At 40.2% G+C, this 25352-nt stretch overlaps 1 protein-coding gene across 1 annotated transcript in view; it reads left to right on the top strand.

Annotated features, from left to right (window-relative positions):
- PECR (peroxisomal trans-2-enoyl-CoA reductase) overlaps positions 1-19493 on the top strand; it is a 29299-nt gene extending 9806 nt beyond the window's left edge. The window contains exons 5-8 of the mRNA XM_045868047.2: positions 3932-4028; positions 5459-5569; positions 15452-15563; positions 18862-19493. Coding sequence (XP_045724003.1) covers positions 3932-4028; positions 5459-5569; positions 15452-15563; positions 18862-18947 — 406 coding nt within the window. The 3' untranslated portion in view covers positions 18948-19493. The remainder of the gene's footprint in view (positions 1-3931; positions 4029-5458; positions 5570-15451; positions 15564-18861) is intronic.
- Positions 19494-25352: the final 5859 nt, after the last annotated feature.

Here is a 25352-nt window from a genome sequence, read left to right as displayed (position 1 = left end):
TTTTTGCAAACATTGTTGATTCTTACCTGAATCACTTACTACATTAGGGTGAGAAGATGTTGATTTTTCTGGTTTCATAATTGCTTCTGTATTTATTAGCTGATATTCCATAAAAAGACTTCTCTGCAACAGCCATTCCTTCTTTCTCTATATATTTATTATTATCATTATTATTATTAAATTTTTTGGTATACCACTATTATGGACTTACAGATTTCAAATTCCTCTTTTCAAACACATGTAATAGCTCAAACTTAATAGAAATTTGTATTGTTTCTACATTTTGCATTACAAATAATTCTGCAGTGAATAACACTGTACATATTTGTTTCATATTTGTGGAGTTATATCTGCAGGGTAGATCCTGGAAGTTGGATTGCTGGGTGAAGGTGAAGGGTAAATGCATACTTTTAGGTATTTTCCAACCAGCAAAGTATGAGAGTACCTGTTCCCCAGAACCTGATCCAAAATATGTGTTGTCAACTTCTGGACAACTCAGATGGTCAAGAAATGGTATTCTCAGTGGAGCATCTTTTGATTTGTTGAAAGGCTATCTGGATATCTTGTGTGTATGTTTGAGTCGTATTGCTGTCTTGGCACGTTTTTTCTTAATATTTTCTGAGGCTAGTCTGTTTTCCATTACATCTATGCAGGGGAGTTTGGTCTGAGCTGCTGATCTTTTGGGTCATCGTCAATAATTATGAGGGCAGGGGCATCTGGGTGGCTCATTCAGTTAAGCGTCTGCCTTGGGCTCAGGTCACCATCCCAGGGTCTTGGGATCGAGCCCTGCATTGGGCTCCCTGCTCAGTGGAGAGCCTGCTTCTCCCTCTCCCTCTGCCTGCTGCTCTGCCTATCTGTGCTCGCTCTCTATGTCTCTGTCAAATAAATAAATAAAATCTTAAAAAAAAAAATAATTATGAGGGCAAAAGATAGGTCAAAAAAGCAACTCACGTCTCCCATGGACAGACAGTTTGTAACTCAAATGCCATCAGTAGGTGAATGACTAAACACACTGTGGTATATCTATATAACAGACTACTACTTGGAAATAAGATGTAATGAGTTATTAACTCATGCAACAACATGGATGAATCTCAAAATAATTATTCTAAGTGAAAGAGGCCTGATGAATAAGAGCGTATATTGTATGATTTTATGTGTTTAAGTTGTAGAAGCATTAAAAACATTGGTTAGTGCTATATTCACCGAAGAGTTGTGCATCCTTCTGCCTCCTGTTTATAAATTAGAGGAAGAAAATGAAGCAATGGGACAGCCTTCAAGACAGTTTATCACTCATTACTCATCTGTTCCTGAACAGATTGTAAGAGATTTTAAATCACGTCTGATACAGAAATAAGGCCTTAGTACTTCAGGAAATTGGTCATTGAAAGAACAAATGTGAGACCTGTCATGGAAATGGTAACATATAATCTCAGTCAACTCATAGTTCAAATAAGTGTCAGTTCCTCTGGGCTTTTCCTTTAGAAGAAGAGTGACTGGGACAGCACTTCATGTGACCTAGTCATCACTCCAAAGCTGGATTGTCTAGCATCTATTCTGTTCCCCACTTTCACTTCCTGGAAAGGGAGTCTTTACAAACCACGATGGTCCATTCAGGCTTCTCATCCACCTGGACCTCCTAGGACCTTCAGAACAAAGTACTGGATAAGCTGTAAGTCTCTGTGGATTTGGGTGAACTCTTTGCTTTTTTCTTCACAAATGTCACAGTTTTTTTGTTTTTTGGGGGGGGGTTATTATAGTTGTTGTTATTGTTGTTTTTTATCCTCAGGGATAAGCTGGTTAGGATGTGCTGTTTTGGGATCCAGAGGAACTTCTTTCAGTTCTCGTATAACTTTCTGCAGAGCTGAATACCATGGAGGAAGACCGCATCCTTCTTTCCTTAACTGGAAAGGATGGAGAGCGGGGGCCTCAGGCTCTCACACCTGTTGCAGATGCTCTTGACCTCCACTAGCAATTTCACTTCTGACATCACACCCTTCTCTGTCACCTTCTCTGGTAGATCTTTGAGTATGGAAATGTAGTCTGAACATGCTGTTATGTTTGCGTTAAGTTTCTACTGAATGTCCTTCTCTTCAACTGTGAAGCTTGAGAAAACTATGTAGGGGAGGAAAAAGAATTTTCCCTCTACCCTTCTGAGTTCTTAGTTGAGATCCTTGTAATAAAAGACAAATTAACAAGACCATAACAAACAACTTTATTCATATGTATACATCATGTATATATGGGAAATACCCAGGGGAAGATGAGTAGCTTCCTTGAGTGGCTTAGAACTCAGACTGAACCACTATCTTAGTAAGGAAAGGGGAGGGAAGATGGAGGCCTCGTAGAGGAGAGTAAGTGATGTTTAGGAAAGATGCATGGGTCCCTTGGAAGAATAGATGGGAGGTATGGTAGTTTGTGACAGAGTGTGTCTGGGTTGTGGTGTCGACTTCTAGTCTTTATATTGTGACCAGAGGCAATCTTCCCTGATAGATGAAACCCTTGGGGAGGGGATTTATGGCAATTGAGTTCCTTTTGGTGGAACCCATTCTATCTTTAGGGAGATAAAGGAGTTCAGAGAAAGCTTCTCCCTGCATTTGCTATTTTTCAAGTGCCTATAGCTCAAAATAATATATCAAAACAGCATATTTTGGGTGGCATGTCCTGAGCTCCTACCATCATATTTTGGAGTGGCATATTCTGTTGCCCTTCATCTGCCTCTTGCTCATGTTCAACAAACTGGTTCAGATGCTGAAATTCAGTAATTTCTGTCTCTGGTTTTCCACTTCTGTCTCTCAGTTCTAGTGGCTTTCTCTCTTGGGCGATTACCAGTTTCTGAACGTCTGCCACTTGCTTCTTCAGGGGCTCAACATAACTGCTGAGCCTTTTCCTATGATGAGAGGCAGGACCTCATGTGATGGCCCTGGTGATCAGGGCGCTGAGTGCAAGGGGACAAATACCTCTAGGTCCTCCTCACAGAAAAGGGTCAGGGCTTGATTGCGCTTCTACATAAGCATGTCTGTTCCTGCCCCTTCCTCTTGCTCCTCGTGTTGTGGAGAAGCCTGGCAATTTCCATTATCCTTCCCAGCTGAGTGTTGCTTTGGGGCCCCTCTTAGCATTGGTGGTGGTAGGCAGGGCAAGGGAACGTGTCCTGTAGATAACCCAGGACTGCTGGATGCAGTAGCAACAGAAGTTGTGGCCACATCTGATGGTGATGGGGTTACTTGGGTAATTCTGACAAAATAGTTGGCTTCTGCCTGGAGTCTCACCAGGGTTGCTGCAGCCAACACTAGGACAGAGATGGTTTTTCTTCAAGAAGGTTGGGCTCTGTAGGTCTTCTCTAGTGAGAAGTGGATATGACCCCAGATCTCACATACTTGGTGCCAAGGACCTTATAATTAGAAATTCTAAGCCACAGTGTATCTGCACCTTGTGCATAAGACCCCCTCTAGATGCAGACCTAACTATTTTGAACTTCCTATCTGGAAATGTATTAAAATTTACTTCAACTTTGGTGTGTCTAGAAATTCTATTGATACTATTTTTAGCCCAATATATGAAATTCTTATCCCTTATCATCTAAAATTGATTTAAAAAATAACCACACTTGTAACCCTCAAAATTACCAACTTCTTACTTTTTCTACATAATAAAAGATCTTCAAAATATTTCTCTTATGGTCATGGTGTTTTGGAGGATCTTACGTGTGCCTGTAACATAAGATTTGTTTGACTCTCAGATAGCTGTGTTTTGGCTTTAACATTGAAGGACCCACTTCTTTCCCACTGTTCAGACAAGGACTCCAAAAGACAGACTCAACAAGAGTATGTCTGTGGGGGTCTGACAGGTCACTGACATACCTGTCAGTTTAGTTAACGAGAGAAACATTCAGTGGAAGCTGATTATAATTTTTATGTTTTGTCGTTTAAAGGCATAGTGGAGCTGCCAGAGCAGGGGTTTACAACCTCACCAAATCCTTAGCTGTGGAATGGGCCAGCAGTGGAATAAGGATCAACTGTGTTGCCCCTGTAGGTAACTGTTTCGTATGAAAGCTGTTGACAAATTGTGCTTTTCTGATTCCATTTGTATTGTCGATGGAGGTATTTGTTAATATGCATGCATACTAAAAAAGATTGGCTTTTAAAAATAGATAAAATTGGAAAGAAGTATGCTTTGATTTACAACTAGATTGTCAAGAAGGTTACATTAAGCCAATGATTCTCAATCTTGACAATATATTAGAATTATCGATGAAATGTTTAAAAAATATTGATATGTAAGCTTGACTCCAAACTATGGAGTCTAGGTGTTGCTATTTTTTAAAAAGCCACCCAGGAAATTCAAATGCATAGTGAAGATTGAGAACCACTGCTTTAGAGAATGAATATTTGCCAGATTATTTTGTTATTTCTTGGTGTATCATTAATGCTTCATTAGGAGAGAGAGAAAAAAACTAAGGTCTAATTCAAGTTAAAGATTGATTAGAAGTGAAGAGAAAATATCTTGCCAACATACTTGAAAGCTAGTAAAAGCTAAATAAAAGAATTCCCAAACAATTAAAATTTTAGTTTATTTATATTGGATTCAAATATTTTATCTGTGATTTCACTGTAATGAAAACATTTCATTTTCTAAGTCTCATGGAATCACAGCCCAGGCTTCTGTCATAAAGCAGAGAAGCCTGGTGGAAGATAGAATAGACTCCCCTATCCCCCTTTTCCTACTAAACTGCCCCTCTGATCTATTCATTTAATTATGTTTTTGGAAAACATATCTTTTCAGGAAAAATGTAGGGCTTGGCTGGCTATTAAGAGAGAAGAGGTCACAAAATGAGCATTCAGAGAATCCATTTGTAATCGTGGTTGAGGATATTGAGAAAAATTAATATTAGAAATGTTGACTTTTCGGGGCACCTGGGTAGCTCAGTCATTAAGCGTCTGCCTTCAGCTCAGGTCATGATCCCAGGGTCCTGGGATCGAGCCCTGCATCAGGCTCCCTGTTCAGCGGGAAGCCTGCTTCTCCCTCTCCCACTCCCTCTGCTTGTGTTCCCTCTCTCGCTGTGTCTCTCTCTGTCAAATAAATAAATAAAACCTTTAAAAAAAAAAAAGAAATGTTGACTTTTCTTTCTTTTTTTTTTTAAAGATTTTATTTATTTGAGAGAGAGAGAGAGAGAGAGAAAGAAACAGCATGAGAGGGGAGAGGGTCAGAGGGAGAAGCAGGCTCCCCGCTGAGCCGGGAGCCCGATGTGGGACTCGATCCCAGGACTCCGGGACCATGACCTGAGCCGAAGGCAGTCGCTTAACCAACTGAGCCACCCAGGCGCCCGAAATGTGGACTTTTCTAATTAAACTTAAGCCACTACTTTTTGGCATTGGTCAATGACTGCCTTGATGTCTTCATGATTTTAAAATTTAGTTTTATGTACTTTATTTTGTTCTTTTTTTATTCTCAAACTTAGGGAGTTATTTATTCCCCAACTGCTTTTGACAACTATGGTCCTTTGGCAAAAAACTTATTTGGAAATTGCTTTAGGAGAATCCCAGCGAAGCGAATTGGAGTTCCTGAGGAGGTAATGTATATTTCTAACATTGATTCCAGTTGCTTTCATTTATACTTTGGAAAATTGTAACATTTGATGTCCTTTTTACACAATCTGGTTGGCTGATAGAGATGAGCACTCCCATTGCCACCAGCCCATTCCCCTTGCACTTTCTGGCTCTGTGCCTTATACACTCAGAGCAGTCTTTATCCAGAACTGAATGCAGTGTGAATTAAGAACAGCATGGTTTTATTTCACTGCACTTTTCAGCTATGTTATTTTATCACATGGCCTTTGTTGGTACACAGGACCCTAAGCCAAATCAGATGATGATGGCTATGTGAAGTTCCATACTTGATTTCTGTAAGGTGACCAGATTTAAGTATGTAGAAATCAGTAGCTTTCCTAAAGGCCAGCAATATCCGTCTTAAAATACAATGAAAAAAGGATACCTTTTCTACAATACTAATAAAAATGGAAATACCTGGCATAAACTTAGCTCTGAATGACAAGAAATTTATTCCTGAAGCACAGAAAAAAAAGAATAAGTAGAAACATGTCATATTCCTCAATGGAGAGAATCGATTTTATTAAAATCAAGTTTCCCTTTGTTTGATGACAGAGGGTAGCTACGCTTGTACTGAGCATAGCATAACATAGAGTTGTGAGATATTATGTTGTACACTTGAAACTAATGTAATATCGTATGTCATCTGTATTTTAATTTAAAAAATAATACAAAATAAAAATAAATAATACCATGTTTCCCTAAACTAATGCATACATTTAATATAGTTTGGGAATTAAACACACTGGTTCTAAAGTTTGTCTAGAAAAATATTAATGCAAAACCAGCCAAAAAATGTTTTGAAAAAGAATAATTGGGGGGGGGATTTGACCTTTCCAATATCAAAATACATTATAATGCTATACTTATTTAGGATATCTGGTGCTGGCACTGAAATAGAATAAATTTAGTGGAACAGGATGCACTCCTATATCAGTACCATGTATATATGAGGAGTTTAATAGGATAAACGTAGCATTTCAAATCTGTGAGGAAAGATTGGCCATTTAGCATAAATCTTATGGAAATTAGCTGTTTAATTAGAAATAAATTAGGCCTCCTATCTCATGCCACATACAAAATAATTTTCAGATATATTAAAGTGCTAAATGTAAAGGCAAAACCATAAAACTTTTTTTTTTTTTTAAAGATTCCATTTATTTATTTGAGAGAGCACATGAGAGGGGGGAGGGTCAGAGGGAGAAGCAGGCTCCCCGCCGAGCAGGGAGCCCGATGCGGGACTCGATCCCGGGACTCCAGGATCATGACCTGAGCCAAAGGCAGTTGCCCAACCAACTGAGCCACCCAGGCGCCCAAAACCATAAAACTCTTAAAAGAAAATGTTTCCTAATTTCTAAACTAGCTTTCGTTGGCATTTGATGTCTTCCCAGAAATTTACTAGGCATACCCCAAAAGACCCATATTTACCGACCTTTTTACAAATTGGGATTCTACTCTATGTGCTATTCTGCAACTTGCTGTGGATATACCATGATACATTTAATTAGGTTCCACTGTTGCACATTTAGATTCCATTTATATTTTCAATATTGTGGTAATTCTGCAGTGAAATCCCTGAACACAGACATGCACTCTTGTGTCAGGGGTAACTTTCTAGAATTCTTGAAGTAAAATAGTTTTGCATATTAAGTTTTTGGAAGATACTGTTAAATCAGACATTTGATGGACCATTTTAAGCAAGGTGTTTGGATTTCTATTCTGAAAACTGAGAGGGGTTTTAAAAGATTTTAATCAAGGGGATGATATGATTAAATTTTTATTTTGGACAGAACACTCCTTTTATTTATGTGAACTATATTATCTCCCTTTTTTTTTTTTTAAAGATTTATTTATTTATTTGAAAGAGAGAGAGAGCACAAGCAGGGGAGTGGCAGGCAGAGAGAGAGGGAGAAGCAGGATCACTGAGCAGGAAGCCTGACTCGGGGCTCGATCCCAGCCTTGACCCTCATGACCTGAGCCGAAGGCAGACGCTTAATGACTGAGCCACCCAGGTGCCTTCCCCCTTTTTAAAAGATTTTATTTATTTATTTGAAAGAGAGAGAGAGTATATTATCTCTATTTACTGTATAGAAATCAAAATTGAGAAGTTTAAGAGATAGTTATCAGTTCATTTAAAATAATAGTAAAAAGGCATTACATGTTAACATAAATAATATTTTTAATGAAAAATTGCTGTGCTTTAAAAAGCAAGAGAAAACCATTTTTGCATTTGCTTTACACTTTCCTGAATCTCAAATGGATGGCTTAACAGAATACAGCTGGATGCTCACATCTGTGTCTGCATTCCATACATTGCTATATGTTGTTTTGTTTAAAGCATATGAAGAAATCCAGGTTCATGTACATGTACAGTTGGAAAAGGGAGGAGCATTTTAACAGTCTTTTTAGATAATTGGGGATATTCTTCTTTGATATTTGGCAAGTGGCTGTTTCGTAAAGATAGGTTGCAATGTGGATTTATCTCAAACCATGTCAGTGAATCTGTTGTACTCTGTTACATTAAAATCCACTGGTCTAGGGCGCCTTGGTGACTCAGTTTGTTGGGGGGCTGCCTTTGGCTTAGGTCATGGTCCTGGAGTCCTGGGATCCAATCCCACTTCGGGCTTTCTGCTTTGCAGGGAGTCTGCTTCTCCCTCTGACCCTTTCCCCTCTCATGCTCTGTCTCTCTCATTCTCTCTCTCTCTCAAATAAATAAATAAAATCTTAATAAAATAAAATCCACTGGTCTTTCTTGCACTTTGACTGCATCTTTCACCCACAGATGATTTTGTGACATAGTTATTGTTCTTTTGGGAAACACTGGTCCACCAAGTTATGGAAATCTTCTAGATGTTGACACACAGTCCATTATACAGTATCAAAAGATCACATTTGTGAGGAGTCCAAGATGGCGAGAAATAGGAGACCTTAGTTTGTCTGGTCCCTTAGGAATTCAGCTAGATAGCTATCAAATCATTCTGAGCACCTGTGGACTCAACCAGAGATCTAAGAGAAGAATTGCTAGATCCTACAAATAGAAAAGTGACCACTTTCTGCAAGAATGACAAGATGGAAAAACTCACTCCAAAAGAGAGAATAAGAGGCAGTACTGACTGCCAGGAACCTAATCAGTATGGATATAATAAGTAAGATGTTGGGACTAGAGTTCAAAATAACGATTATACTGGCTGGCTTGAAAAAAGCATAGAAGACACTAGAGAATCCCTTTCTGGAGAAATAAGAGAACTAAAATCTAATTAAGTTGAAATAAAAAAGGCTATTTAATAAAAAATGTAGGCTCTAACTGCTAGGATAAATGAGGCAGAAGAGAGAATTAGTGATATAGAAGACAAAATAATAGAGAATAAAGAAGCAGGGGAAAAGAGAGATTAACAATTACTGGACCATGTGGGGAGAATTCGAGAGGTAAGTAATACCATAAAGCAAAACAACATTAGAATAATTGGGATCCCAGGAGAAGAGGAAAGAGAGAAGGGGGCAGAAGGTATATTGGAGCAAATTATAGTTGAGAACTTCCTAATCTGGGGAAGGAAACAGGCATTCAAGTCCAGGAAGTGCAGGGAAGCCCCCTCAAAATCAATAAAAATAGGTCAACAACAACATATAACAGTGAATCTTGCAAATCTCAGAGACAAAAAAAATCCTGAAAGCAGCTCAGGACAAGAGGTCCATAACCTATAAGGGTAGGAACATGAGACTAGCAGCAGACCTATCCACAGAGACCTGGCAGGCGAGAAAGGACTGGCATATATTCTGGGTGCTAAATGAGAAAAATATGCCTTCAAGAATATTTTATCCAGCAAGGCTGTCATTCAAAATAGAAGGAGAGATAAAAGGCTTCCAGGACAAACAGAAACTAAAAGACTTTGTGATCATTAAACCAGCCCTGTAAGAAATATTAAAGGGGATCCTTTAAGCGGAGAGAGAGCCAAAAGTAACATAGACCAGAAAGGAACAGAGTCAATATACAGAAACAGTGACTTTACAGGTAATAGAGTAGCACTAAATTCATATCTTTCCATGGTTACTCTGAATGTAAATGGGCTAAATGCCCTAATCAGAAGACACAGGGTATCCGATCGGATAAAAAAGCAAGACCTGTTCATATGATATCTGAATGGTCATTTTAGAGAGTCATTTTAGACCCAAGGACACCTCCAGATTGAAAGTGAGGGGGTGGAAAACCATTTATCATGCTAATGGACATCAAAAGAAAGCTGGGGTAGCAATCCTTATATTAGACAAATTAGATTTTAAACTAAAGACTGTAATAAAAGATGAGGAAGGACACTATATCATAATTAAAGGGTCTATCCAACAAGAAGATCTAACAATTGTAAATATTTATGCCCCGAACATGGGAGCAGCCAATTACATAAGGCAATTAATAACAAAATCAAAGAAACACATTGATAATAATACAATAATAGTAAGGGATGTTAACACTAGAACAGATCAATGAAACTAGGAGCTGGTTCTTGATAATAATACAATAATAGTAAGGGATGTTAACAGTAGAACAGATCAACGAAACTAGGAGCTGGTTCTTTGAAAGAGTTAATAAGATTGATAAACCCCTGGCCAGACTTATCAAAAAGAAAAGAGAAATGACCCAAATAAGAAAAATCATGAATGAAAGAGGAGAGATCACAACCAACACCAAAGAAATGCGAACAATTATAAGAGCATATGAGCAACTACAGGCCAGCAAATTAGACAATCCGGAAGAAATGGATGCATTCCTAGAGATGTATAAACTACCACAACTGAACCAGGAAGAAATAGAAAACCTGAATAGAACCATAACCAGCAAGGAAATTGAAGCAATAATCAAAAATCTCTCAACAAACAAGAGTCCAGGGCTGGATGGCTTCCCAGGGGAATTCTACCAAACATTTAAAGAAGAATTAATATACCTTCTTCTGAAGCTGTTTCAAAAATTGAAATGGAAGGAAAACTCACTTTATGAGGCCAGCATTACCTTGATCCCAAAACCAGACATAGACCTCACCAAAAAGGAGGATTACAGACCAATATCCCTGATGAACATGGATGCAAAAATTCTCACCAAAATAGTAGCCAATAGGATCCAACAGTACATTAAAAGGATTATTCACCATGACCAAGTGGTATTTATTCCTGGGCTGCAAGGTTGGCTCAACATCCTCAAATCAATCAGTGTGATACAATACATTAATAAAAGAAAGGACAAGAACCATATAATCCTCTCAATAGATGCAGGAAAAGCATTTGACAAAGTACAGTATCCTTTCTTGATCAAAACTCTTCAGAGTATAGGGATAGAGGGTATGTATCTCAATATCATAAAAGCCATCTATGAAAAACCCATAGTGAATATCCTTCTCAATGGGGAAAAACTGAGAGCTTTTCCCCTAAGATCAGGAACACGGCAGGGATGTCCACTATCACCACTGCTGTTCAAAATGGCACTAGAAGTCCTAGCCACAGCAATCAGACAACAAAAAGAGATAAAATGCATCTGAATCCGTAAAGAAGTAGCCAAACTTCCACTCTTTGCAGATGACATGATATTCTATGTGGAAAACCCAAAAGACTCCACCCCAAAATTGCTAGAACTCATACAGGAATTCAGTAAAGTGGTAGGATATAAAATCAGTGCACAGAAATCAGCTGTATTTCTATACACTAACAATGAGACAGAAGAAAGAGAAATTAAGGAGTCAATCCCATTTACAATTGTACCCCAAACCATAAGATTCCCAGGAATAAACCTAACCAAAGAGGCAAAGGATCTTACTCAGAAAACTGGAATACTCATGAAAGAAATTGAGGAAGACACAAAGAAATGGAAAAATGTTCCATGCTCATGGATTGGAGAACAAATATTGTTAAAAGGTCTTTGATACCTAGAGCAATCTACACATTCAATGCAATCCCTATCAAAATACCATCCACTTTTTTCAAAGAAATGGAACAAATAATCCTAAAATTTGTACGGAACCAGAAAAGACCCCGAATAGCCAGAGGAATGTTGAAAAAGAAAAACAAAGCCGGTGGCATCACAATTCCGGACTTCAAGCTCTATTACAAAGCTCATTATCAAGACAGTATGGTACTGACACAAAAACAGACACATAGATCAGTGGAACAGAATAGAGAACCAAGAAATGGACCCTCGACTCTATGGTCAACTAATCTTTGACAAAGCAAGAAAGAATATCAAATGGAAAAAGACAGTCTCTTCAACAAATGGTGCTGGGAAAATTGAGCAGTCACATGCAGAAGAATGAAACTGGACCATTTCCTTACACCATATACAAAGATAAACTCAAAATGGATGAAAGACCTAAATATGAGACAGGAATCCATCAAAATCCTAAAGGAGAACACAAGCAGCAACCTCTTCGACCTCGGCCACAGCAACTTCTTGCTGGATGCATCTTCAAAGGCAAGAGAATAAAAGCAAAATGAACTATTGGGACTGCATTAAGATAAAAAGCTGTTACATAGCAAAGGAAACAATTAACAAATCTAAAAGACATCCAACAGAATGGGTGAAGATATTTGCAAATGTCTTATCAGATAAAGAGCTAGTATCCAAAATCTATAAAGAACTTATCAAACTCAACACCCAAAAAACAAAAAATCCAGTCAAGAAATGGGCAGAAGACATGAACAGACATTTCTCCAAAGAAGACATAGAAATGGCTAACAGATGTGTGAAAAAATGCTCAACATCACTCATCATCCAGGAAATACAAATCAAAATCACAATGAGATAACCACCTCACACCTGTCAGAATGGCTAAAATTAACAACTCAGGAAACAACAGATGTTGGCGAGGATGTGGAAAAAGGGGAACCCTCCTACACTGTTGGTGGGAATATAAGCTGGTGTAGCCACTCTGGAAAAGAGTATGGAGGTTCCTCAAAAAGTTAAAAATAGAACTACCCTATGACCCAGCAATTGCACTAGTATGTATTTATCCAAAGGATGCAAACATCGTGATCCGAAGGGGCACATCCACCCTAATGTTTATAGCAGCAATGTCCACAATAGCCAAACTATGGAAAGAACCCAGATGTCCATTGACAGATGAATGAATAAAGAAATGTGGGGTATGTGGTGTGTGTGTGTGTGTGTGTGTGTGTGTATACACACACACAATGGAATATTACTTAGCCATCAGAAAGAATGAAATCTTGCCATTTGCAATGACATGGATGGAACTAGAGGGTATTATGCTGAGTGAAATAGGTCAGTCAGAGAAAGATAAATACATGATCTCACTCGTGGAATTTAAGAAACAAAATGGAGGATCATAGGGGAAGGGAGCGAAATACAAAACAAGACGAAATCAGAGAGGGAGACAAACCATAAGAGACTTTTAACCATTTGAAACAAACAGAGGGTTGCTGAAGGAGTGGGGGAATGGGGTAACCAGGTGATGGGTATTAAGGAGGGCACGTGATGTAATGGGCATTGAGTGTTATATTGAGACTGATGAATCACTGACTTATATCTCTGAAACTAGTAATACATTGTATGTTAATTAATTGAATTTAAATAAAAGAATATAAAAATAAATAAATGGTCACATTTTTAATATCACCACTAATCTCTTCAGAAAAATCTTGAAATGTTAGGAAACTGTCAAGCTCATGTTGACAAGTGCAAGTTTTCCAAAATTCTGCTTTTCACTTGCAAGCTCAGATCTTTTCATTGACAACAAATGCAAAAACCAAAGTTGTTTTCTTCTGAAGTGACATTCTCACTTTGTTCGTTTGTGAAAAAAAGTCTGCTAGGTACCCTGGTGTGAATAACCATAGTGTGTTAGTTGTTCTTTCAAGTAACAAATGGTAGTTCACAGAGAGAGTGACTAGTTCAGTTCACAACTCTTACTTCTGTATGAAGCAGAAAAGCTTGATGTGCAGTTCCCACTTCACATCACTAGATATTAAAAAGGATATTGTACCCAGTGGTCGAGATCAGTATGATGAGTAATTTTCGCTGCTTCATCGAGGACATTCTAAAGTGAAACAGGCTTTCCCCCCGTGTGTACTTGCTGGTGAAGAAGATCGTGACCACTAGCGTTAAGGACCGCTAGTTCCGCTTCATGTTCCTGCTGTGATTTGCGCTGAGGCTCCAGCAGTTTTGCCCACCATTGAAATATTTCAAACAAAATTCAGCACAAAGTCACATTAATATTAGTCTCCCTGAACAGAGCAGACTATGGCTCTTTCTCTTTTTCTGGAACAAGTGTGGTTTTGGAAGTCATGGTTACTGGGATGAGAGGGTTCTTGTTTGGCTGGCATTCAGAAAGGAGCTTATTGGGGTGAGTCTTCCTGGTGCACATGGTGAGTTGTCATTGATTGATTTACACAGCCTAATACCAGTTCTGGTGGTTACTTTGGATCATCGCTCAGAACTGTCTGCTCTTCCTCAGGGATGGGGGATCTTTTCAATGATTAATTCTCTGTACTAGTGCTATCCAATAGAAATATTGTAATCATTACGTATGTAATTGTAAGCTAACCAGTAGCCACATTAAGAAAAGTAAAAAGAGATGAAATTAATATTGCTGTAGTAATTTAATATACAATAGATAATAGAAATAATTATATATATTATTATTAATAAGGTTTTATGCAACCCAATATATCTAAAACATCATTTTACGTTCTTCTGTAGGTTTTGCCTTCTCTCCATACCAAGTATTCAAAATCTCATGTGTATTTTATACTTACAACACATCTCAGTTCTGACTAGCCATGTGGAAGGTGGGTAGTGTCGTATGGCTAGTGCCTCTGTTTTAGTGCAGGTCTACACTAGCTTCTAGGGACACAAGTACAGACAGAAGGCGATGCCTAGCCTCCAGGGTCTCACAGCCTCAATGAGGCATAGCCATGTAAGCGAACACTTTAAATGGGGTGAGGCAAGCTAGGCATGGATGTAAAACTTAAGGACACGCTCACTCTCGGTCGTACAAGCGCGGGGTCTGCCCCGAGAGTGAGCGCCTCCTTAAATACTGCCCCCTAAGCACCTCATTAGCCTCCCCCTAGTCTCCCTCCAGCTGGGGAGTCTCCTCTAGCAGATTCTGGGGACCCAACCCCAGAGCTTAAAATTCAGAAGGTCTCAAGGAGGACCCAAGGTCTCAACGGACCCAAGGTCTCAACGGACCCAAGGATTCTAATGCCAGTGTTTGGGATCTCCCTTTGAGAAACTCTGGCTGTGCTAAGAGCCTCGCAGAGAGTTCCTTGATATCCAGTGACATCATTTCTCTCTCTCTTTGTTTTTGGGAGTAGATGTTCCTGCAGTCATCAATTACTTCTGAATTTTTAGGCGGTGCGGTGGGATTCTGCAGTCCCTTTCGTAGAAAGCTCCTGTAGTCTCAGTTCCTGGCCTTGCAGCCTGCGGGACCACTGGCTGGATGCCAGCTTATTGTTCCACAGACACATTGACTACGTCAGGGACAAAAGCATAAAAGGCACATGATGGCGTGGAAAAGTGAGTTATGGTAAGCACTGAAAGGTGTGGAAGGAACTGGGTAGTTTGTGGGAAAAATCAAGCACTGTGTTCGCTTTCAGCTTATTCACCATGTCTAGCTTGTTTGACACGGTGTAGGCTCCTTCACATCTTGCCACACTAGTCACATTTTTTTAATGGTGCTCAAATAGAAAAAGGCAGTTAGTTGTCTGTGTTTTGTTAGGTGATGGTGCACACAGACTGTAGAATGCATATTACAGTTGTATGTTTTGAGATGTGTTTTCTTGGGCAGGGAAGCAGCCCCAAATGGGGAGCATCTGCTTTTCTGTGTGCATGTGTGTGCTTCTGTTTCCAGATCTCCTCGCTGGTCTGCTTCCTGCTGTCCCCTGCAGCTTCCTTTATTACTGGACAGTTGGTGGATGTGGACGGGGGCCAGTCTTTGTATATGCACCTATTCGATGTACCAGGTGAGCCCTCAAGAAATGAGCAGTCACTAACTTTATGCCTTTTCAGGTTCAAGTTTTCAAAATTTCTTTCTTTTTCTTTTTTTTTTTTAAGATTTTATTTATTTGGGGCACCTGGGTGGCTCAGTCGTTGGGCGTCTGCCTTGGGCTCAGGTCATGATCCCGGGGTCCTGGGATCAAGCCCCGCATCTGGCTCCCTGCTCGGCGGGAAGCCTGCTTCTCCCTCCCCCACTCCCCCTGCTTGTGTTCCCTCTCTCACTGTGTCTCTCTGTCAAATAAATAAATAAAATTCTTAAAAAAAAAAAGATTTTATTTATTTATTTGAGAGAGAGAAAGAGCACAAGCAGGGGGAGCAGCAGAGGAAGAGGGAGAAGCAGACTCCCCACTGAGCAGGGAGCCCGATGCGGGGCTCAATCCCAGGACCCTGGGATCATGACCTGAGCCGAAGGCAGCTGCTTAACTGACTGAGCCACCCAGGTGCCCAAGTTTACAAAATTTCTTAAGCAGTTACATAAAGGATTAGGGTTTTCTCTCACGGAACATCAAAAATGTACAAAATGTTTATATTCCTGATAGGATCTTTAAAGGAAATGTTCCCAAAGAAAATATCTAAATATTTTTTATCATAGCACATAGCTTTATATATTTTTTAAAAATTGCCTTGTGTGTATAGGTTGGTGGAAGTTTAACCTTGAAAAATATTCTTAATATGAGTATATAGTATAAGGAGGAGACAGAAAAGAGGCAAGAGGTTGCTGTATTTTTAAGATTTATTTCCTCTTTGTTCTTCTAAGAAGTGGCTTGTATATCTCAGCAGAAGACTCAGACCTGTTAGGTGGGGAGGCGTGCTACGGTACTATTTTACATTATCTTTGGGATGTATATTGAATGAAACCATATGAATTGGCTGTATTCAACCATTTTTAATATACAGAACCAGTAGTTTTATAAGGCTCAACCAAATATAGATGTTGCCCACAAATACAAAATTCAAAGGTATTTTCACTGTTGCTGAAGAGTAAGTGGCTACTAACAAATTAAAATATGGTTGATGTAATGCATGTGTATTTTTTTTTTTAAGATTTATTTATTTATTTCAGTGAGAGAGAGATAGAGAACACGGGAGGAGGGGCAGGCAGAGGGACAGGGAGAGAGAATCTCAAGCAGACTCTGCTAAGCATGGAGTCCGACGCAGGGCTCAATCTCACGACCCTGAGATCACACCTGAGCTGAAACCAAGAGTCAGCTGCTAAACTGACAGCATTACCCAGGCGCCCCTGCACATGTATTTCAATTTCGTATCAGGGACCTAGGTTCACCCTACTCTTTTGTGTACTAACAGTCTACTCAAGGCTTCAGACCTTCTTTGCATTAATAAATGATTAGTCTGGGACTTTAATATTATTATTGCCCCCTCCCATCTGTATTTCTTTACTAATAACATCAATGTGGTGATGTGCACCTGGTTAGAAAGACAGAAATGCCTACGTGTTATGCAATACTGTTTTCAGATAGTATTTAAAGTGCCCAAGGTGGAAGGGACGCTTTCTACTTCCCTCACTGCTGGTGTTGAGGGTATTTGTCGATTCTCCTTTAGAAAGGGAAAGTTAACTCCAGGCAGCTGCTTCTCCAGGCCTCCAGTGAAACAGTTCTCTTTTGTAATCCCAACACTGTTTGTTTTGTTTTTTAAGATTTTATTTATTTACTTTAGAGAAAGAGAGCAGGGGGAAGGCAGAGGGAGAATCCCAAGCAGACTCCCTGCTCAGCTGGATGCAGGGCTCCATCTCATGACCCTGAGAGAGAAACCAAGAATCGGATGCTTAACCGACCGAGCCACCCAAGTATCCCAAACACTATTTATTAGTGTAAAGATATTTTTTAAGCTTTTGGCGAAATCAGAGCGATTTTTCAAGAATATACTCCTCCACCCCCCACCCCCACCCGGGAACGCCTGGGTGGCTCAGTCATTAAGCGTCTGCCTTCGGCTCAGGTCATGAACCCAGGGTCCTGGGATCGAGTACCGCATCCGGCTCCCTGCTCAGTGGAACCCTGCTTCTCCCTCTGCCTGCCGCTCCCCCTGCTTTTGTTCTCTCTCTCTCTCTGACAAATAAATAAATAAAATCTTTAAAAAACAAACAAACAATATGTCCCCCCCTCCCCCCAAATAACGAGTGGGAATACTTACTGAGCCTTTCTGTCCTGTGTTTTCTTGAAAATTGCCAGCCCTAGAGTGACAAAGCCTGGGGTGGAAGCCCTGCTAGACCCTTACTAGCTGTGTGATCTTGGGAAAATTAATGTCTGTAGGCCTCCATTTTCTTTTCTGTAAAGTGGGGTTGCTTACAGCATTTATTGAGTAAACGGTTGGGAGCATTAAATTAGATAACACACATTTAAAGCCCTGTATCACATAGAATGCTTTTAGCTGCAGCTCAAACTTGCCTGAGCAAGAAAGGCATTTACTGGCCTGCATAACTGAACAGCAAGCCAGACTTGAATCATCTGTTCACTGAGCTCATTGGGGATAATTTTTTTTTCTTTTCCCTCTGTTTTTGCTTCTGCTGTGTTGGCTTTATCTTAAGACGGACTCTCCTGGTTGCAGAACAGCGGCCTGCCACCTGAAAGCCCCATGCTTCTTTGTCCCCAGCCAGCTGGACAGAGAGAGGGGAGGGAATGACATTGTTACAGCATTTCTAGCAGAATTCTGAGACCTACTTTGTTTTGGACGAGCTGATGCGTGTGGCCGTCCTCAAGCAGTAACCAGAGCCAGAGGAATGGAGTGCACTGCTTAACTTAGCTCAGTCAGTGATCAAAGTGGGGCCACTTCCCCAGAACCTCATGGATTCCCAAGTGCAGGTGGAGGCTCTTGGAAAGAGAGGATGAGGGACTGGATGCTGGACAGGCAGCTACGTGCGCCCGGTACAAAGTAAGCACATGTCTTTCAGGTCATCCTGGGTCCTAGGGTAGTGTAGATCCAGCGGCCACAGTATGCCAAGCACGCAACGCAGGCCATCACATTTCATTTTCACAACGTCAGAAGAACAGCTGTTGTTACCCCCCTGAGGAAAACAGGCTCAGGAGGAGGAACTTCTCCAAATTTGGAAAGGCTAGTATGTGTGGCAGGGCTGGGATTCAAAACCAGGATTTTCTCAAGACCTTTGCCAGTTGTCCTAATGGTTTCTTTTTTCTTGCTGAGAAAAGAAAAGGGGTGAATTAGGGAAAATAAGAAGAGGGTCTGTTGGAAACTAAGAGGATGAAGGAGGTTAATAGATATGCACCTGACATGAGGTTTTCCACTTACCAGATCATGACAACTGGCCTGATGGAGCAGGGGACCTTTCTGTTGTCAAACAGATGAAGGAGACTTTCAAGAATAAAGGCAAGCTCTGAGCTAAGGAAACTGGAGGTGTCTTTTGTCCCCAAATGCCTTAATATCTCAAGAACGCACTTCGGTACTTTTCCAGGAGCTGATAATATGAATGGAATAATCACTTTCTGCCTTTTTAATGTTATCAATTATGCTTATGCAAAAACTGTTCTTGAAATAGTGCATGTTTAAGCCCCAAACAACACTGGTTAGCCTGTGATTAAAGATTTCTCTTTTAGGAATGGAGCTTAACATACTTTATGATTATGCCTTTTATTTCTGAGCAAGATAATTGGAAAATGAAATAATTTCAAATTAATAATAGAGGTATCATGATCTCCCAAAAGGTTTTAATATTTAATTGTAAAGATGGGCAATAAATCTAAATTATGGCATCATGATGATTCTTAAAACTAGAAATATATAATGATGCCTATCTTATGGTAGATATCATGCTTTTGGATCCATTAAGCTGTATGGTAAATATCAATGCATGATTTGTTTTGTTCATGAAGTTAGATCTGTATAAAGCCTCTTGATTCAAAAGAAAAATAAAGTTATGTGCAGTATTTCTTGGTAGTACTTGATTTGTGTCTTGATTTCCAATCTAAAGTATTCCCTTTTCTTCATGTTTCTCCCTTTGTATGCAAAATGAAATTTTTAAATTAAGTGTTATGCAAATGTATTAGGGTCCAGTATTCTGCCTTCAGTTGATTTTTTGGGGCAATGGGATCCTGACTTCTGAAATGTCTTTTATAAATTATGTACAGTCAGTTTTTTGTCTTAATTAAACCTCTTTCAATTGACTTATTCCCTCTTGAAGTCAAGTAGATATTTCCTTTTCTTTATCAGTAATTCTCAGTGCAAAGTAAAGATCTTCCTTGACTTAAAAAGGGGTTATATCCTGATAAACCCATTGTTAGGTGATAATAGCATTAAGTCAAAAATGCATTTAATACGCAAACAATGAATCATGGAACACTACATCAAAAACTAATGATGTAATGTATGATGATTAACATAACATAATAAAATAAAATAAAATAAATGCATTTAATAAACCCAACTTATTGAACATCAATAGCTTAGCCTACCTAGTCTCCCTTAAACATGCCCAGAACACTTACCTTAGCCAACAGTTGGGCAAGATCATCTCACACAAAGACTACGTTATACTAAAGTGTTGAATATCTCATGTAATTTATTGAATACTGTGCTGAAAGTGAACCAGAAGGGTTGTATGGGTGCAGAATGGTCATCAGTGTATCGGTTATTTTCCCTCTTGATTGTGTGACTGATGGGGAGCTATAGCCTTCTGCCACTACCCAGCATCACGAGAGAATATGTACTGCATATCACCAGCCCGGGATAAATTCAAAATTTGAAGTACAGTTTCTGCTGAAAGCCTGTCACTTTCGCGCCATAGTAAAGTTGAAAAATCATGTCAAACCATCATTAAGTTGGCAACAGCTGTATGTAATTTACCATGCTCTGGGAAGGGACCCCTGAATCTGCCATTTTATCAGGCTCCCACAGTTGGGGAGGGGCGGGACCAGGGTGAGGCCAACGATATGCCTGGGGAGCAGCATGAAAAGAGGAGCTCACTTTTGGATTTGCCCAAGTGCAGATACACCCCTGAGAGGACACACACAGCTGTACGTTTTGTGTCCATGCTATTCATGTGGAAAGATCAGAAATCTTTTCCTTCTAGACAACACTTTAAAATGACCTTCTGGACATGCTAACATCCTAGTTGCTAAGAATTACAAGCCATGTGAGAGAGCAGGCTAATCCTAACATAGCTTGGTGAGGAAGATGGAAGAGGCAGGGCTTGCTTTTCAAATTTCCTCATGCCAACGACCGCAAACAACCCCATAAATCTCCACGGTGTTGTCACGTGTTTGTTTCTACTTAAGGAATGGAGGCCACCCCACATAGCATGAGACTTAGCTACCACTCCTTGTCAGATCTTGTTAGACCAATTATTGGACAGCTGACTGTCATCTGTATTTTTTTTTTTTTTTAATTTTTTTATTCTTATGTTAATCCCCTTACATTACAACATTAGTTTTAGATGAAGTGTTCCATGATTCATTGTTTGTGCACAACACCCAGTGCTCCATGCAGAATGTGCCCTCCTAAATACCCACCACCAGGCTAACCCATCCTCCCACCCCCCTCCCCTCTAGAACCCTGTTTGTTTTTCAGAGTCCATCGTCTCTCATGGTTCGTCTACCCCTCCGATTTCCCCCGCTTCATTCTTCCCCTCCCGCTACCTTCTTCTTCTTCTTGTCATCTGTATTTTAAAATCATAAGTCTACTCCCGAGGACTTCTGTACATTTCGTGATAGTGTCCTGTCAATAATGTTATCTTGCTACTACACTTAGTAAATTTTGCTGTAGACTAAATATTCCTGAATAAGTTTAATCACTCAATAATTCTGAGCCCCTATGCACTCAGCATTATGGTAGGAATTGGGTGTGCAATACTGGAAAAAAACACACGGACCTTGCCCCCACAGAGCTTACAAGAGCGCGCGCGAGAGAGCACTGGGTGTTATACTTAACTAATGAATCACTGAGCATGGCATCAAGAACTAATTCTGTACTATACAGTGGCTAACTGAACATAATAAAAAATAAATAACAACAACAACAAAAAGAATAACCTTAATCAAGTCACATACAAATTTAAACCTCCCTAAGTGCTCTAAGTGCCCTAAAAGGTAAGACCATGGTGCTAAAGGCATGGAACAAGAAGAAAAAGACATCTAGAGGAAAAAACAACTCTAATTATTAATCGTGTTAAAAGAGTTTGTTGATAAATATGGCCCTTGTGGACGTTTCCTCTCCCCCACCCACACGCTGCTCTTCTCGTCCATGGCTTGTGTTAGTTCGGGTCCTCACTGTCTAAAAGTAGCTCCGCTCCTCCTGCTGGCCAGGGAGACTCCTTGTTTCATCAGCTCGTGCCTGAGCACAGTCAGGCCAATGGGCCCCAGACTCGGCCATAGTTCGTAGTTCAATGGGACCTTCCTGGGTCCCCCAGCAAGAGTTGCCTCCTTTGGGACCAGGACTTCCAATGCTGCAGAATCCAGAAATGGATGGAAGCACCAAGTCCCGTGGTGGAGCTTTGGAAGTGATAGTAAGTAGGACCACTCCCTCTCCCACTCATTGGTTCCCAGAAATGTCCCCAAAGCCTTGGGGGAAATGCGTCCTGACAGATGGTACTGCATCCTTTCAGAAGGTTGCTGGCACTTCAGGTGTGCGCTCGTTGTTCTACTCCTCTGTGGGGCTGGCTCCTTCTAGAAGCACCGTGTGTGCAACAATCTATGGTTTCACGGTCAGGGACCCATTCTCACACCTTTTACTGGGAAGTGGGTCATCTGATTGGATGCTGTTGTGTGGGATTCCATGCCTGTGGATCAGGCTTTGTATAAGCCCCTGGAGCATGGCGGTACCTGAGTCCCTGCGAGCAGAATGGTAAACTCTTGCCTGGAATCAGTATCTGTCACTATGAGCTATCACAGGGGGTGGGAGCAATGAGAGATTGGCTAATAGGAAGTAAGGAGAACTTTTGTAAATAATGGAATCGGGGCACCTGGCTGGCTCAGTCGATAGAACATGCAACTCTTGATCTCAGAGTGCTGAGTTCAAGCCCCACGCTGGGCATAGAGCTTACTTAAGAAAAAAATATGGGAAAAGCAGATATAAAGAGCAGCTACTAATCTCCTATTAGGGCCAAGAAGGCAATTAACTATGCTCCCCAAGGCCTAAGGGTGCATTTCACAGCTGCCCCGTGCCTATATCCCGTGACTGTAAAACAGTTACCATCGTCCCCTTTTATTTTCAACACTATCCCAAGGCTTGGCTCAAACAGGAAAGAAAGAAAATGCAGACGAGGGGCGCCTGGCTCAGTCAGTTGAGCGTCTGACTCTTGGTTTCCACTTAGGTAGTGGTCTCGGTGGTGTGGGATCGAGCCCTTCATCGGGCTCTGTGCTCTGCAGGGAGTCTACTTGGGATTCTTTCCCCCTCTGTCACTCTCCCCCTGCTTCTGTGCTCTTTCTCGCTCTCAAATAAATAATAAAACAAATATCTTTGAGAGAAAGAAAGAAAGAAAGAAGAAAGAAAGGAAGAAAGGAAGAAAGGAAGAAAGAAAGAAAGAAAGAAAGAAAAGAAAGAAAGAAAGAAAGAAAGAAAGAAAGAAAGAAAGAAAGAAAGAAAGAAAGAAAGAAAGAAAGAAAGAAAGAAAGAAGAAAGAAAGAAGGGGCGCCTGAGTGGCTCAGTCGTTAGGCGTCTGCCTTCGGCTCAGGTCATGATCCCAGGGTTCTGGGATCGAGCCCCGCATGGGGCTCCCTGCTCATTGGAGAGCCTGCTTCTCCCTCTCCCACTCCCCCTGCTTGTGTTCCCTCTCTCGCTGTGTCTCTCTCTGTCAAATAAATAAAATCTTTAAAAAAAAAAAAAAGAAAGAAAGAAAGAAAAAAGAAAGGAAAAAGAAAGAAAGAAAGGAAAAAATGCATACGACAATTGGTTTACTGAGGGCAGTAACTTCGTGGATATGGGAGAAAGAAAAGCCGGATTTGCTATAGTTAGTTTAACTAAGACCACTGAGGCAAAAGCCCTTCCAATAAAAACTTCTGCCCAAAAGGCTGAATTAATAGCACTTACCCATGCTCTTCAATTGGCGAAAGGCCTAAAAATTAATATTTATACTGACCCCGTAGTGCTACATCCCATGGGGCAATTTGGAAAGAAAGGAGATTATGATGAAGCAATAATTCCCCAATCAAATATGGGCCCGTAATTATTGCTCTTCTTGAGGCTGGACACCTACCTCAGGAGGTAGCTGGGACTCACCTGAGAGCACATCAAAGGGACACGACCTTAGAATCTAAGGGAAACAATTTGGCAGACCGTGCAGCCAAGCAGGCAGCATGAAATAAACAAATATTGAGTCTTACACCAGTCTTGACTCCAGACGATGAAGGTTGTTTTTTTCTCTTTGTTCTCTGTTCACCTATCTTACTTGACAATTCCTTTCTACAATGGGCACATTACGCTGAAATACAAAACCAAACAGCTTGTTGGATATGTGGAATTTTGCTCATTTTTATTTTTATTTTTTTATTATGTTATGTTAATCACCATACATCATTAGTTTTTTTTAATTTTTATTATTATGTTATGTTAATCACCATACATTACATCATTAGTTTTTGATGTAGTGTTCCATGATTCATTGTTGCATATAACACCCAGTGCTCCATGCAGAACGTGCTCTCTTTAATACTCCTCACCAGGCTAACCCATCCCCCCAACCCCTCCCCACTAGAACCTTCAGTTTGTTTTTCAGAGTCCATAGTCTCTCATGGTTTGTCTCCCCCTCCAACTTCTCCCCCTTTTTCCATTGGACATTCTTTCCTGCTTTGTTGAAGATTAGTTGACCATAGAGTTGAGGGTCCATTTCTGGGCTCTCTATTCTGTTCCATTGGTCTATGTGTCTGTTTTTGTGCCAGTACCATACTGTCTTGATGATGACAGCTTTGTAATAGAGCTTAAGTCCGGAATTGTGATGCCACTGGCTTTGCTTTTCTTTCTCAACATTCCTCTGGCTATTCGGGGTCTTTTCTGGTTACATACAAATTTTAGGATTATTTTTTCCATTTCTTTGAAAAAAGTTGATGGTATTTTGATAGGGATTGCATTAAATGTGTAGATTGCTCTAGGTAGCATTGACATCTTCACAATATTTGTTCTTCCAATCCATGAGCATGGAAAGTTTTCCATTTCTTTGTGTCTTCCTCAGTTTCTTTCATGAGTATTCTATAGTTTTCTGAGTACAGATTCTTAGCCTCTTTCATTAGATTTATTCCTGGGTATCTTATGGTTTTGGGTGCAATTGTAAATGGGATGGACTGCTTAATTTCCCTTTCTTCTGTCTTGCTGGTGGTGTATAGAAATACAACTGATTTCTGTGCATTGATTTTATATCCTGCCACCTTACTGAATTCCTGTATGAGTTCTAGCAGCTTTGGGGTGGAGTCTTTTGGGTTTTCCACATAAAGTATCATATCATTTGCAAAGAGTGAGAGTTTAGCTTCTTCTTTGCCCATTTGGATATCTTTTATTTCTTTTTGTTGTCTGATTGCTGTGGCTAGGACTTCTAGTACTATGTTGAATAGCAGTGGTGATAGTGGACATCCCTGCCGTGTTCCTGACCTTAGGGGAAAAGCTCTCAGTTTTTCCCCATTGAGAATGATATGCGCTGTGGGTTTTTCATAGATGGCTTTTATGATATTGAGGTATGTACCCTCTATCCCTACGCTGTGAAGAGTTTTAGTCAAGAAAGGATGCTGTACTTTGTCAAATGCTTTTTCTGCATCTATTGAGAGGATCATATGGTTCTTGTTCTTTCTTTTATTAAGTATTGT

The sequence above is a fragment of the Mirounga angustirostris genome, unplaced genomic scaffold (assembly GCF_029215605.1).
Source record: "Mirounga angustirostris isolate CCGP_5_RB_7025 unplaced genomic scaffold, mMirAng1.0.hap1 SCAF_3, whole genome shotgun sequence".
Classification (NCBI taxonomy): domain Eukaryota; kingdom Metazoa; phylum Chordata; class Mammalia; order Carnivora; family Phocidae; genus Mirounga; species Mirounga angustirostris.
The sequence above is the reverse complement of the archived record's forward strand: the minus strand, read 5'-3'. Positions and strand labels throughout refer to the sequence as shown.